The sequence below is a fragment of the Lepisma saccharinum genome, chromosome 8 (genome assembly GCF_977018435.1).
Source record: "Lepisma saccharinum chromosome 8, izLepSacc3.1, whole genome shotgun sequence".
Classification (NCBI taxonomy): domain Eukaryota; kingdom Metazoa; phylum Arthropoda; class Insecta; order Zygentoma; family Lepismatidae; genus Lepisma; species Lepisma saccharinum.
This window is the reverse complement of record NC_139236.1, coordinates 75,246,806-75,261,343: the sequence shown is the minus strand read 5'-3', so window position 1 is coordinate 75,261,343 and position 14,538 is coordinate 75,246,806. Positions and strand designations below refer to the sequence as shown.

Here is a 14,538-nt window from a genome sequence, read left to right as displayed (position 1 = left end):
CTGTATTTGTATTTGTGTCTTTGTAGATTCCAGTTGAGTGACTATTTATGAAATAAACACTTTCAAATCTATATATTTGCCACTGGTCAATATGTTTCATTCTGACATAGAATAACTCACTGTGTTGGAGGGGAGTGGAAAAATGATTATTATTATTAAGGGTTTAAACACCAACGTGACATGCTAGACGACATCCTGACTCTTTCGTTAAAATAAACACACACAGAAATTTCTTATACTGTGAACAATGTGTGTGCATAGTGTGCAAACACTTTCAAATGAAGCATGTAGCCTTCAAATTAATGTAATTTGGAGGAAGAGACCTTACAGATTTGGATGCGGAAAGGTAAAGACTAATTGTAAAGGAGAAATTTCTCGCATGCTGACTTGTGTCCAAGTGGGACAAATGTCAGCTTTATAAGTTAAAATCTTACATTCAGTTCTTCAGTTGTTTTTTTTTTCTGCTGAGAGATTGTTCTTTCAAGAACTAATGCAACAAACACACTGTTAACTACACTACACCCCCACCAGAAGATGAAACACCGCAATTTCAAATTAAAGCTCAATAGAAACAGAAGAATATGACACAAACATGAGCTTTCTGGGTGAAATAGTTTTTGACATACAGTTTTTTAAAGATTAAAATATGTCAATTTTTTGTTATTTATGCTTTTTGAAAAGTCAGTAGATCAAAAACTAAGTGGACCAAAAATCTGAAATTTTATAATTATCTTTACTGGTAATTTACCACTGTATCAGAAATTAACAATTTCTCTTAAAGTTCAGTCCATTTGTTGATTTGGCACAGAATGATCCTAAACATGTTCTGCCATGGAGCGTGCCAATTTTTATGTTGATCAAGATTTATACCAAAGTGAGCATAATAAGACTTTTTTGTAAGACTGTAACATTTCGTCTTTGTTTTATGACAACTAACTGTCATGAGTGTAGCAAAACAAATTCACACAGAGGGGACATACACATTGAAAGTTACCGAAAGTGGAAAAAAAGAAGAAGAAGAAGAGAAAGTTCTGATTGATTGTACCCTAGCCTTTCACCAAACCAAGGATAAATACACATCCCTCAACCAAACTCCTTCCCATTGGACAGAAAGAAGAGAAGGGTTACGGGGAGGGACAAGGGAGGTGACTATGGAAAGGGAAAATGACCTCAAGTGTGCAAATCACAGATCCTTCCACTTGTAGAAAGAGACCCATCTAGGGTCCTCAACTGTGCAGCAGGGCTTCACCGGATGACAATGGTAACTGGTGCTGCTCATGTGAAAACCCTCCACAAGCACACCCTTGGATTTGAAAGTGAACACTGAATCATTGTCATGATATCAAACTATTAGAATTAATTTATTTTAATTATGTGTTTAATGATGAAGAATGGTGGAAACTTGCATTTGGTTTGTTATGATTTCTGAAAAACCCTAGCCAAGTGGAGCAAAACAAAGGCTGTGTAATCAGAAAGTATGAACACTTTTCAGTCAGCAACATTCATTTTTACTACTTTAATGTCATTAACCGCATAATCTATATGCAACACAAGAATGTTCACCTACTCCTCTCCTTATTAGATTATATAAACGACAATTTATAAAATACTAGCAATGCTTTCTGAAGAAGCACCTTTTATTTGGAGAAAACATGCATTACTACCAGATATTCCACAAATTATATTTTTACTTGGAAATAATTTATCATCATTCATTTTTGCCGTATTTGAATATCTTCAATAATTAATTTGGAGTTATCACTTGCCAATTTCCACTGAGAAACTACTGGGCAATAGTTTATCTGAGTAAATCTGATATTTTTCTTAAATATCCTGTTGTAAATTGTCTTTAATAACATACATCTCCTTCCAGGTTATCATCAGAATACACATTGACTGGAAGTACCTTTCATCAAGAATGTATGGGTATTGACACATATTCATATCTTAGAGAGACTTATTTTGTTTTGGATAATCATAGTGTTGAAAAGCCATTTGTGTGTTCCACATGCAAGAAATCATTTGCACACAAGGGAACTCTTAGAAGTCATTCAAGAATTCATAGTGGACAGGAACCCTATGTGTGTACAACATGTAACAAATCATTTTTACGCAAGCAAAACCTTAGAGAGCATTCAAGAATTCATACAGGAGAGAAGCCCTATGTATGTTCAGCGTGTAACAAATCATTTCCATACGAGAGAAATCTGACAAGACATTCAAGAATTCATAGTGGACTGAAACCTTTTGTGTGTATGACGTGTAACAAATCATTTGCTCGGAGGGCACATCTTAGAGTACATTCAAAAATTCATACTGGAGAGAAGTCCTATGTATGTTCAGCTTGTAACAAATCATTTGTACGCAAGGAAAATCTTAGAAAACATTCAAGAATTCACACCGGAGAGAAACCTTATGTGTGTACCATATGTAACAAATCATTTGCGGAGAAGGGTGGTCTTATAAGACATTTATCACATCATACAGGAGAGAAGCCCCATGTATGTTCAGAGTGTAACAAATCATTTGCAATGTTGGAAGGTCTAAAAAGACATTCATTAATTCATAGGGGAGAGAAACCCTTCGTGTGTTCAACGTGTAACAAACAATATGCTTATAAGGGACTTCTTAGAGTGCATTCAAGAATTCATACTGGAGAGAGGCCTTATGAATGTTCAGTATGTAGCAAATCATTTGCACATAAGGAAGTTCTAGTAAATCATACAAAAATTCATACTGGAGAGAAACCCTATGTTTGTACAACGTGTAACAAATCATTTGCACTTAAGAGAGTTCTGAGGAGACACACAAGAATCCATACTGGAGAGAAGCCCTATGAATGTACAGTGTGTAACAAAGCATTTGCAGACAAAACAAATCTTAGAAAACATTCAAAAATTCACAGTGGATAGAAACAACTATGTGTGTACAATGTGTTACAAACAATTTATTTTTCGAGGACATTCAAGAATTTATATTGAAGAGAAGCCCTATATATTTTTAGCATGTTACAAGGCATTTCCACTGAAGGAAAATATTAGAAGACATTGAAGAACTCATAGTGGAGAGTAACCCTTTGTGTGTTCATGCAACAGTTCATTTAGAGAGTAGACATATCCCCTTTATTACCTGTCGGAACTTTAAAGACCCATATCCTATGAATGTCACAGTTGGTTTCACACCCAGCCGCACTTGAACATCTGATGGCAGGAGCTGCTGCATATACGTATATAAATGAGACAGCAAACAATTCCTTAGACCTAGCAATCAGTAAGGCAGCCATATTGACAGCATAAGAATGCAGTTATATTCTTTTGATGAAAGTTAGGTGTTGGTATGACTGTCAAGTACCCTACTCTTGTAAATGTGGGTATAAAAAAACATTGGACAAATATGTTTGGAGGGGCATTTTATGAGAAAAATATCATCATGGTGTTTGCAGTCCAGACAGGTGTCTGGTAGTTTTGTCAGTGGTGCTCGAATAAGTCTGTAAACAATTCTTTTTTGGTGTTGTAGGCCTTTGTTAGAAGAAACAATAATCGACGATGATGTTGAGGAGTGGCTGGCAGAAAATCTCTGATGTTGGCCGATAGTGATGATTACGACGTCAGTATTCACTGTGATGCAGGACAACCACATCAGAGTGGCAGAGAATACACCAAATATTCTGTCAGAGAATCTGCAGATGAATCATCTGGAAATTCATTAGTAAATAGAAATTTTAGAAAACTTGAAAGTGCAAATAGAGTGCCTATCTTTACAAAAAGGTTCTTTGCAGGAAAGACCTGTCCAACATACATTTTTTCTGACAGTAGGTGAAACCGCGGTTTGTGATGAGTCCTTCAAACCAGGAGAGTATTACCAATCACAGAAGAAGAACTATATGGTTTCCTCAGTCTTGAATTCCGGTTCAGTTATCATCCTCTTCCACAGACTTATCACTACTAGTATAGTGATTTGGACTTCACAGATCAAGGAATTCCCTACTACAAATGACAAGACAATCCTTTTACATATCTGATATCTAACTACCATGGCAATGAAACTGTAACAATCCAGCATACACAAAAAGATGGAATGGATGTTGATGTCCAAGCACCTGCAGTTATTCAAGATCATAATTAACTCACAGGAGATGTAGATAAGGCAGACATGCTGCAATGTCTAAATGATTGCACCAAAAGATCAAAGAAGTGGTGGTACAGATTGTTCTTTGCATTTATGGAAATTGTCCTGGTGAATTCCTACATAATTTATTCAGAACTATATGACATACCATTGCTGGATTTCGTAAGAAGAGTGACGTAGGGAACAAAGTTCCGACCAAAAAGAGAGGGAGACCTAAGCAGGACTCCTCTCCATCAATATCACAGTCAGCCCACCAGTGAAGCAAAGATGAAGGGAAGATTCTCTGTCAGTTCAGATATTTGACTGCAGAACCTAGGAGGGCACTGGCTAGAATTGACTGGCAAACAGGGGAGATGTGAGTTGTGTACTACATGCAAGACTGAGTCTAGTGCAAGGTGACAAGAACAACTTTTTTTTTTAGTATCAAGAATCGTAAGATATTATTTCTTCAGTTATACATTTATATTTTCTTTCTGATTTGGCTTATAATTTACATATTTATTTTCCAAACAGTATATTTTAAACAGTGTAGTGTGAAGATATTTGGCATGTAAGTGTGAAGGGAATATATATTTTATAACCACGCACCATCTGATATTTCATTGCAGTGTTTATACATAAGGTGTCAATTGCCTGTTGGGACTTTCCAGTCCCAATAGTTGTAATTAATACCAGTATAACGTCAGATGATTTTTTTGTAATCAGTCCTGCAAAAGGAAGTTTCACCCATCTACAGTGTGTTTTAAAAGTACTTCAGGATTCTAAAAAGCTATAACTTTAACCTTTTGGATCCCAAGCGTCTCGATCGAGATACCCAAAAGTAAGCCTCACGGTCCCAAGCATCTCGATCGAGACGCTGTGTCAAGGTCGTAGTTTTTACGTTATAACTTTTCTATTTTTGGCTAGAATTTCGATTTTTCTTTTTTATATTGTTCCTAACACATGTATTTAACAGAAATGTTTCTTGCACCTTTTTTTTTCTTCATGAAAATGGAGGTGAAAAGGCAGGAAAAGGGACTTCTCTTTTGCGTCTCTTTTCAAGGGGAAAGATAAATTTCAAACATTTCAACAATTTTTTAAAATAATTTTTGGGGGTTTTCTCCCTTCCCCCTCCATATATACGCCAAATTTGCATAAATTTTGCATTTTGTGCATTTTGACCATTTTTTTCGGGCCGGGGGAAAACACCATTTTTTTAAGAAAAGTATTTTTGAGGGGATTCCCCCCCTTTCCCCCTCCATATGTACGCCGAATGTGCATAAATTATATATCGTCTGAATTTGTGATTCATTCTGCGTACAACGGTATATCTTTCATATCTCTAGGGCATTTAGTTTCTGAGCTATAGTCATTTCAAGGTACCGCTGCATTTTGAAGCTTGAATCAGTGGCGTGCCCACCATTCCTTTTGGGGTTACAACTCAAGTTACATTGGTCATACGACAATGATGCAAATATTTTTCTGTTTCTTACATGCCAGCGATAATTTCTATGTGCATTTTGAACTTTTCATATCCTTTTTTTCGGGGGGGTGGCAGGGGGCGAAACCCGTTTTTTTTTAAAAAAAAAAGGATTTTCAGGGGATATCCCCCTTTCCCCCTCCATATATACGCCGAATGTACATAAATTATATATCGTCTGAATCTGTGATTCATTCTGCGTACAACGGTATATAGTTCATATCTCCAGGGCAAATAGTCTCTGAGCTAAAGTCATTTCAAGGTACCGCTGCATTTTGAAGCTTGATTCAGTGGCGTGCCCAGCATTCCTTTTGGGGGGTACAACTCAAGTTACATTGGTCATATGATAATAATGCAAATATTTTTGTGTTCCTTACATGTCAGCGATCATTTCCATGTGCATGTCAACACTGTCATGTACTTTTTTTCGGGGGGCGGGAGGGGGCGAAACCCCATTTTTTTTAAAAAAAGAAGTATTTTCAAGGGATTTCCCCCCTTTCTCCCTCCATATATACGCCGAATTTGCATAAATTTCATATAGTCTGAATCTCAGGTTCATTCCGCATACAACGGTATATCACTCATCTCTCTAGGGCAATTAATCTCCGATCTACACTCATTTAATTCAAACTCTGCATTTTGCTCAAAATTGGCTCAGGACCGTGAAGCTTACTTGTGAAAATGGCCTTGGGACTCAAAAGGTTAAAGTAATAGGTTTATTACAATGAAATACTGTTTTGTTTTTTTTTACACAGGGGAAAATTTAAAGTTTTGTTCTGCCCACACTGCTGAATGGCGCGTGTGCAGGTGATCACATGATTCCAAGATGGCATCAATGCAGGAAGAAGCTCAGTGCACGTTATGGCTTGCAGAGTTAAAATCTTTTGTTTTGGTGCAGAGAAGGTTCCAAACAATGGTTGGAAAAACACCTCCAGTGGAGACAAGTATCCAGAGATGGTACGAAAAGTTTAAGGCTTTGTGAAGCATAGCAGATTTGCCACATGGTGGGAGGCCAGGAACGAGTGATGATGTGGTGGATGTAGTGCAGGAGAGCTTGCAACGAAGTCCATTGATATCACTTAATCGAAGATCCTTGGAACCTGGAGTAGTGAGGTTTATGTTACACAGTATCTTGCACAAGAAAGTGAAAGCCAGGCCCTACAAGTTGAGATATGTGTATGATCTGATGGAAGAAGACTTTGACATGAGGAATCAATTTTGTGAATTAATAATAACCTGATTAAATGTTGACCCTTCAGTCCCTCATTCTTTTCTCTGATGAGGCCATGTTTCATGTTTCGGGAATAATAATAATTTGGTGGGTTGAGAATCCACACGAGTCCGAGACATATAAGCAGGGTAGCCCCAAGGTCAATGTATGGTGCGCAGTTTCCATGGACCACCTCATTGGTCCATTCTTTTTTGAGAACACCGTGTATGGCGTCAGATACCTGAACATGTTGCAGACATTCCTTGTCCCGGAACTTCAGAGTTTAGTAATCTTCAACGAGGTCCACTGGTGTCTTGATAGTCAATTCGAGGAGTGAAGGATTGGATCAGAGGACCCACACCTTGGCCAACAAGGTCACCAGACCTTATGCCTTGCAATTACTGTCAGTGGAGACATGTCAAGACCCAGGTGTATGCACAGAAACAGACAGTGCAGTTCAAAATACATGATATGATTCACAACATTTCTCACAAACACCATCAGAATGCAATTCTTGAATTCAAATGAAGTTTGCAAGAGTGTTTGGACATAAATGGTGTCCAGCTTGAGATCTTGCAATGAACCAAATCACATCAAACATTAATTTTAAAGTTTCCTCTGTGTAACAAGCAATATTTCAATGTAATATACCTATTACTTTAAACATTATAGATTTTTAGAATCCTACAGGACTCTTAAACAGTGACATGCAGTGACGTCGACACTTGAGGTAGCAATCAGTGGCATGCCCAAGGGGGTTTGGTGTGTTTCATACCCCTCCCCTGTTTATGGCCAGTATTCCTAAAAAAAAGGACGTCATAAACAGAAAAAGATTGCAAAATGATGAATGAGTACTAAAAAAAAGTAAACTTAACTCCCACCCCCTTTCGAAAATAAAAAACGATTTGGTTTGACTACTAAGCCAGAGATACCAGGTTCGAATCTCAGCTTGGCCATGGGTATTTTGTGTTCTTTGTGTGTGTCCCTTCATCAATTTTATCGTATCATCTTCGCGATTAGCCAAAAGTGGCGGAAAAACAAAGTAAAATAAACCCAATCAATCAATCAATGATTTGATTTCGTATTTGTTACTTAGCATTGCTTTTTTGTCACATTTGATTAATCGTGAAGATGATACAATAAAATTAATGAGAGGACAAACACCAAGAACACCCATGCCCAGGTTGGGGTTCGAACCCAGAACTCCTGGTTTTGTAGCGTATTGTGATAACCATTCTCCCACAGTTGGTTGCTTTGTTGGTCGATTTGGTGTTTTAAGTCTACTTTATGCACAGAAAGTTTAATCATGACTGGGCCTACAGTTTAAATGGGATCCGAACCACTATGTGCCTCCACGGGGTACCAATCCAGGATCAATTGCACTCCCCCACAGAGGTTGGCTACCAACAAAGATTAGTGGAAATACATGGGTATCGGTAAAACAAACTGCATTTTTCTAAGTGGTAATTTTCAATTGGATTTTTGAAACATCATCTTTGTATATGATTAAGGTTTTTTTTTTTTTTTTTTTTTTTTTCAAATATTTTTCATTGATTAATTTCCCTAATTTCTCCATCTCACGATCTCATTACTGAAGGATCCGACCTCGAGCCCTGGCCTGTGCATGAGTGTTTCCACCCTTCACCCATTTGATTTAATCAACGTTCATCGTCATGGTAGAAAGGTAGGTACAGTGCTGGAAGAGCAACGCTTGAAAAAAAAATCCCTCCCAGTTCATCTTCAGGGCATTGTGAAATCAAGAGTCTAGAGTTCTCTGTTTATGATTCTCCCTCATGACTTCCATACTTACATACTTAGCTACTTATTGTGATTAAATCTATACAGCTGGAAAAAGAGATGGGAGGTGGCAAAAATTCAATATATTAGAGGAGATACACAGGTAACAACACACACTTTTTTGTTTATTCAATAATATTAATTTGGCTTTTTGAGTTCTAGGATACATTTTTCATTCCAAATTATTTCATCATTCACTGAAGAGTACAACACATAGGAACAAGAATGCGTGCTCATCACGGGTTCGAATCCCGTGAATCTTTGTGAGGTCCATTCATCAATTTCGTCATTTAATCACTCATCCTCATTCTTGCGATAACCAAATTGGCAGAAAAGCGAAGTAAATATATTTCATTTCATTCCAAATTATTTCATTATTCACTGCAGAGTACAACACATAGGAACAAGAATGCGTGCTCATCACGGGTTCAAATCCCGTGAATCTTTGTGAATCCCATTCATCAATTTTCTCATTTAATCACTCATCCTCATTCTTGCGATAACCAAATTGGCAGAAAAGCGAAGTAAAATAAATCGAACCAACAACAACATTATGAACGTGCGTTCTCTTATCCAAATACATACATTTGTATTCATGACTGTTTAGCTTACCCATTTTTTTTATTGGAAGCCAAGATATTAGTATATTTAAATGAGACACTACTAAAACGAGAGCAGGAGAGAACCTGAGCAAATATTTGATTTAATCATTATATATTCCATATTTGGAAGAAAAAAATAAACATAACATTATTGTCTGCACATAATATGTTTGCATTTCATAAATAATAAAACTACATCCCATATTATACATACATATTGTACAATGTGTAAAAAGTTGTGGTGTAATTACAGAGAACATAAGTACTGCAGAAAATTTTCCCCTAAGTTCTTTAGAGGATTTACAAAGAATTCGAAGGGAAACCAATCCCCTATCTGTTAGAGATAGACTAGGGGACCTGAAAGCACGGGCTTCCAACCATTGCAGTGGGAGGTGAGGGGACAAGGAAGGTAGATGCAGAAATCTTCCCTTTTCCTTTGGGTTGCTGTTTCTACCTGGAACTGGTGAGACTGAGGAAGAGCAAGCCAGCTGTGCCTGCAGATCGCATTGAGGGACGAGAAGTGCATGGAAAGGAAAGTGTTGCATATGAACTGTCTCTTTAACAAGACAATAATGTGATTTGAAAATAATTAGATATATGAGATTGATTGATCTGTCTCTGCTAGACTAGCTACTCCTCAGTTCATGTCACTGCTTTTAAAACTCTCTCTCTCTCTCCTCTTTATTATATATATATATTATCTCCTGCAGTCTGTGAACCCTGTGGTCACATCAACGATATATATTCCAACACTACGGGGCAGCAAATTACACACGATATTTTAGTTTTCTTTTTTATATATTAGTATACGTATGAAAGTATAACAACTCGAATTACATTGTTATTATAAAGTGGAGTTTGAACAAGTCCTTTGTTTCCACCTCAGTATTATGATTTAGATGTTATAGATAAAGGAAATATAACCCCTCAACCATGGCTTTTTTCTGAAATATTTTTACCATTACATGCATTGGTGATAACAAAAGAATGCACGCACAACATGTGACAAGGACGAAGAACCAATTTTCAAAATTTCCTGAAAGTTATGACTTGAAAATGCTGCATAATTTCCATATTTTATTTCCAAATTGGAGGACAGGCATTACATCCATACAGCCAGTGCTTTTATATATTGGTATTCTGATTGCCATGCTTTCGTGTCCTTACACCACCCCTCTTCCAGCCGAAACCACAACACATTCCACGGTTGACAGTGGAAAACATTACCTCATCTCTTTTCTGCTCTTTGTCTGCCAGCATCCAACCTTCCTCTGGGTATGGTCACTGCATCGCCCTGCGGCATGTATATGAGGGAGGAATGAAGACAAGAACGTAAAAGAAGACAGAGGGACTGAATCTAATCTTTTGCCACTCGAAAAATGCTCAAGGGGGCAGGGGAAGAACATCCACCTACACTGTCCTTTCCCTGTCCTGTTTAAGGGGTGGAATTTGAAAGATGCTTGGCAACTCCGAAGTAGCCCTTCTTTGTGTACACTGCATCCATAGATTTATGGCTGTGGTTTTCTCTCAGAATGGGGAAATGATGGATGTTTTAGCTTGGCGAAGAGAAAATGATTTTTTTTCCTCCAAGAAGTATGAAATATTTTCAAAGAAGCTGTGCATTGTTGTAGTAATGTACCACTGCGTACACTTTGGTGTGGCCACAAGAGCATTCCAAATGTGGATTTCTTGGCACAGGCATTGAAGGCAAACATCTAGAAATGCTTGCCATTCTGAATACTGTTTTATTCTCATTAGACCTTCTTCTACACTCATGAATTCAAGTAGATTTTTCACATTCTTAGCATTATCTCTTGTCCATACCAATGGTATCATATGGCTTATACTAGCCATTGTGTCAGTAGGTAAGATACATGGAAATGTACTTTTGATGTGAACATTTTCATCAGGCCTAAAGGAATAAATGTAATTCCAAATTGAAAGCTAATCTCAATATTTTACAGTGTGCATAATGTAGATTGCCATTTTTGGCTTACAGATACTTGGGTTGAAACATTAAATTTATAAAATTTAGTACCTTTGATACATTTTGTAGTACAAAATTCACTCTTACAAAAATACTGGGCAGGAGTACACCTCTCCCAGTATTATCATAATTATTACAATTATAAAATTTAAATTTATACAGGGTATAATCAACAAGTCGTGATTGTCCTTTGAATGTTTTAGTGCCAGGTAAAGATAAATCCAAAAATTGGATATATATCACACAAAATGTCACTCTGCTTCAGTCTAACCTAAAGAACAGTTAGGTGTACACATGAATATTGATCCTGCAATAATAGAATATAAAGTTTGCAAATTCAGTACAGGCTGTATGCATGTCTTTGTAGATTCCAGTAGAGTGACTATTTAGGAAATAAACATTTTCAAATCTATATATTTGCCACTGGTCAATATGTTTCATTCTAACAGAATAACCAACCCACTGTGTGAAATGGGACTGGAAAATGATTATTGTTAAGAGTATTAAACACCAACGTATCATGCTCGAAGATGTCCAAACTCTGACATTAAAATAAACGAGCATAGACATTTGTGTGTGGACATTGTTGCAAACAATTTCAAATGAAACATATAGCCTTCGAATGAATGTTCGTTGCGATTAACCAAAAATGGAAGAAAAGCGACATGAAAAAAAAATGAATGTAATTTGCAAGAAGAGGGCTTACAAGTTTGGGTGTGGAAAGGTAAAGACTAATTGTTAAGGTGAAATTTCTCGAACAACATGATTCTCGCATAGTGGCTTTAGTCCAAAAGGTCAGCTTTATAAGTTAAAATCTTATGTTCAATTCTACAGATGGTCAGTTTTTTATTACTTTTTTTCGGCTGAGACACTGCTTACAAGAACCAATGCCACGAACACACTGGAAGATGAAACACCGGAATTTCAAATTAAAGTTCAATATAAACAGAAGAATCTCACACAAACTTGATCTTTCTGGGTGAAATAGTTTTTGATCTATTTTGATCTACAGTTTTGAAGATTACAATATATATATATATATATATATATCGCTTTTCTTTTTGGAAGTCGTTAACTCAAAAACAAAGTGAACAAAAAATCTGAAATTTGATTATTCAACTTTACTGGTAATTTACCACTGTATGCCAATTTTTATCCTAATTAAGGCTTATACCAAAGTAAATATACTTTGTTGTTTGTGTTGTGTAAAATTTGTAAATGAAGTATTATTTCCATGCGGTTTGTGGAAAATGAATAAGGAAGGATGGGAGATTTATTGGAGTATGTATACCGGTTTATATGCATCCTGGGTAATATCGCCCACGCCTCAACAAAAACAGCAAATATTCACCAGTGTACCTTTCGCGTCTATATGGTCTGGGGGTTTGGATGCAGTGTGGAGGTTTAAGTTTCCTCCTGTAGATAAAACCATTGTCATTGTCAACAATAACCAGGAAACTGAGCTGTTATATTGTTGTGCTGGAAAGTTGTGTGCTTATGCGTAATTGTTGTGCTGAAAAGTTGCATTATTGTGATCAGGACACACAGTAAGAATGGTGTACTCCTTGCAGGAACGTGTGTTTATCGTGAAAAGGTTTTGGAAAACTGATTCTGTTGTTGCTACACAAAGGGCATTTAGAAACAAATTTGCCTCACGTTCTGCCCCAGACAGGAACACAATATTGTCGGTAGTGAAGAAATTGGAAGAAACAGGATCGCTTCTGAGTGAGACAGGGAAGCATCGGACCCCACGGACAGGTGTTGTGGAAGATGTCAGTGCTAGACTCTTGAGGTCGCCCAAGAAATCTCTCCGTCGTTTGTCACAAGAAATCGGCTATAGCTAATCAACATGTTAAAAGGCAGCGAAAACTGCAAAACTAAGGGTGTACAAAATTACAGCTGTTCAAGAATTGAAGGATCCAGATTAAGTTAAACATGTAGATTACTGTAATTGGTTTTTAATCTTTATTGTGCGTAATCCTGATATCCTGAAAATAACGTGGTTTACTGATGAAGCCTGGTTTCATCTCTCTGGGTATGTTTATTATCAGAATACATGGATATGGGCAGCTGAAAATCCACATAGTGTAATCGAAATTCCTTTCCACTCACGGAAAGTTCGGGTATGGTGCACTGACTCAGCATCACGTATAGTGGGTCCAATCTCCTTCAATGAAACAGTGAACACAGAGTGGTACAGGGCAATATTCATGGAATTTGTTGAAAGTTTGGACGACATTGAACTCGCACAAGGTTATTTTCAACAGGATGGTGCTACATGCCATACATCGCATGACAGTATGGCACTGATTGAAAGTTTCTTTGCGAATAGGGTTATTTCAAAGGGATTGTGGCCTCCGAGGTCTCCAGACTTAACTTCTCTTGACTTCTTTCTGTGGGGCTTCCTAAAGGGACGTGTGTACACAAACAACCCTACATCCCTGGAAATGTTGAAGCAGAACATTATCACTGAAATTGCGAACATTAGCGCAGAAACACTATGTCAGACAGCCCTTAACATGGAATGGCATGTTCGACTTTGTTTACAGGAAGGAGGTCGACACTTTCAGCACCTTCTTTAAAGGTGAGATGTTATGTCATATGTCTGTGCCATAATTTTTATGTTTTATTTATGTTTGAGTGAATACAAAAAAAAGAACTCATTTTCATTAATTCAGTTTAGCAAAAATCCAATACTTCAATGTTATTGTAGGGTACACTGGTGAATATTTGCTGTTTTTGTTGAGGCATGGGCGATATTACCCGGGATGCATATAAACCGGTAAACATACTCCAATAAATCTCCCATCCTTCCTTATTCATTTGTCACAAACCGCATGGAAATAATACTTCATTTACAAATTTTACACAACAAAGAAAACCATGAGTTTTAAAAAAATCACCCTGTATAATAAGTGTTTTTTGTACAAATTTCTTCTTTGTTTTTATGACAAATAACTGTCACGAGTGTAGCAAAACAAATCACGGCTATTCACACACTGGTGAGGGGACATTGTAACATGCTTATTGCAATGTTATGGAAAGTAAAAAAAATCATCCTGACTGATTGCACCCTAGCCTTTCACCCAGCCAAGGATAAACACACATCCTTCAACTACACTTACCATTGCATTGAAAGAAGAGGGGGGACAGGAATATGCCAAGGTAAAATGACTTCAAGAGTCACAAATCACAGATCCTTCCACTTGTAAAGAGAGACCCAAAATATTTGTTCTCTCCAGCCATCTGGGGTCCTCAACTGTGCAGCTGCACTGTATCTTATCCTTACCTATGCTGGTTGCCCTTTTACAGTTAAACATGTATAAGTAAGGGTAAGGAGATTTTTTACTCAATC

General features: G+C 37.1%; 1 protein-coding gene across 3 annotated transcripts in view; it reads left to right on the top strand.

The window, feature by feature from the left end:
• LOC145991148 (uncharacterized) overlaps positions 1 to 14,538 on the top strand; it is a 43,578-nt gene that overhangs the window by 17,699 nt on the left and 11,341 nt on the right. Inside the window, exon 3 of one of the 3 annotated variants that reach the window (XM_083126955.1) lies at positions 1,874 to 4,711. The exons of the other annotated variants lie outside the window; for them this stretch is intronic. Coding sequence (XP_082983081.1) covers positions 1,874 to 2,912 — 1,039 coding nt within the window. The 3' untranslated portion in view covers positions 2,913 to 4,711. Of the gene's footprint in view, positions 1 to 1,873; positions 4,712 to 14,538 lie in introns of those variants that run through there. 3 annotated transcript variants of the gene reach the window in all.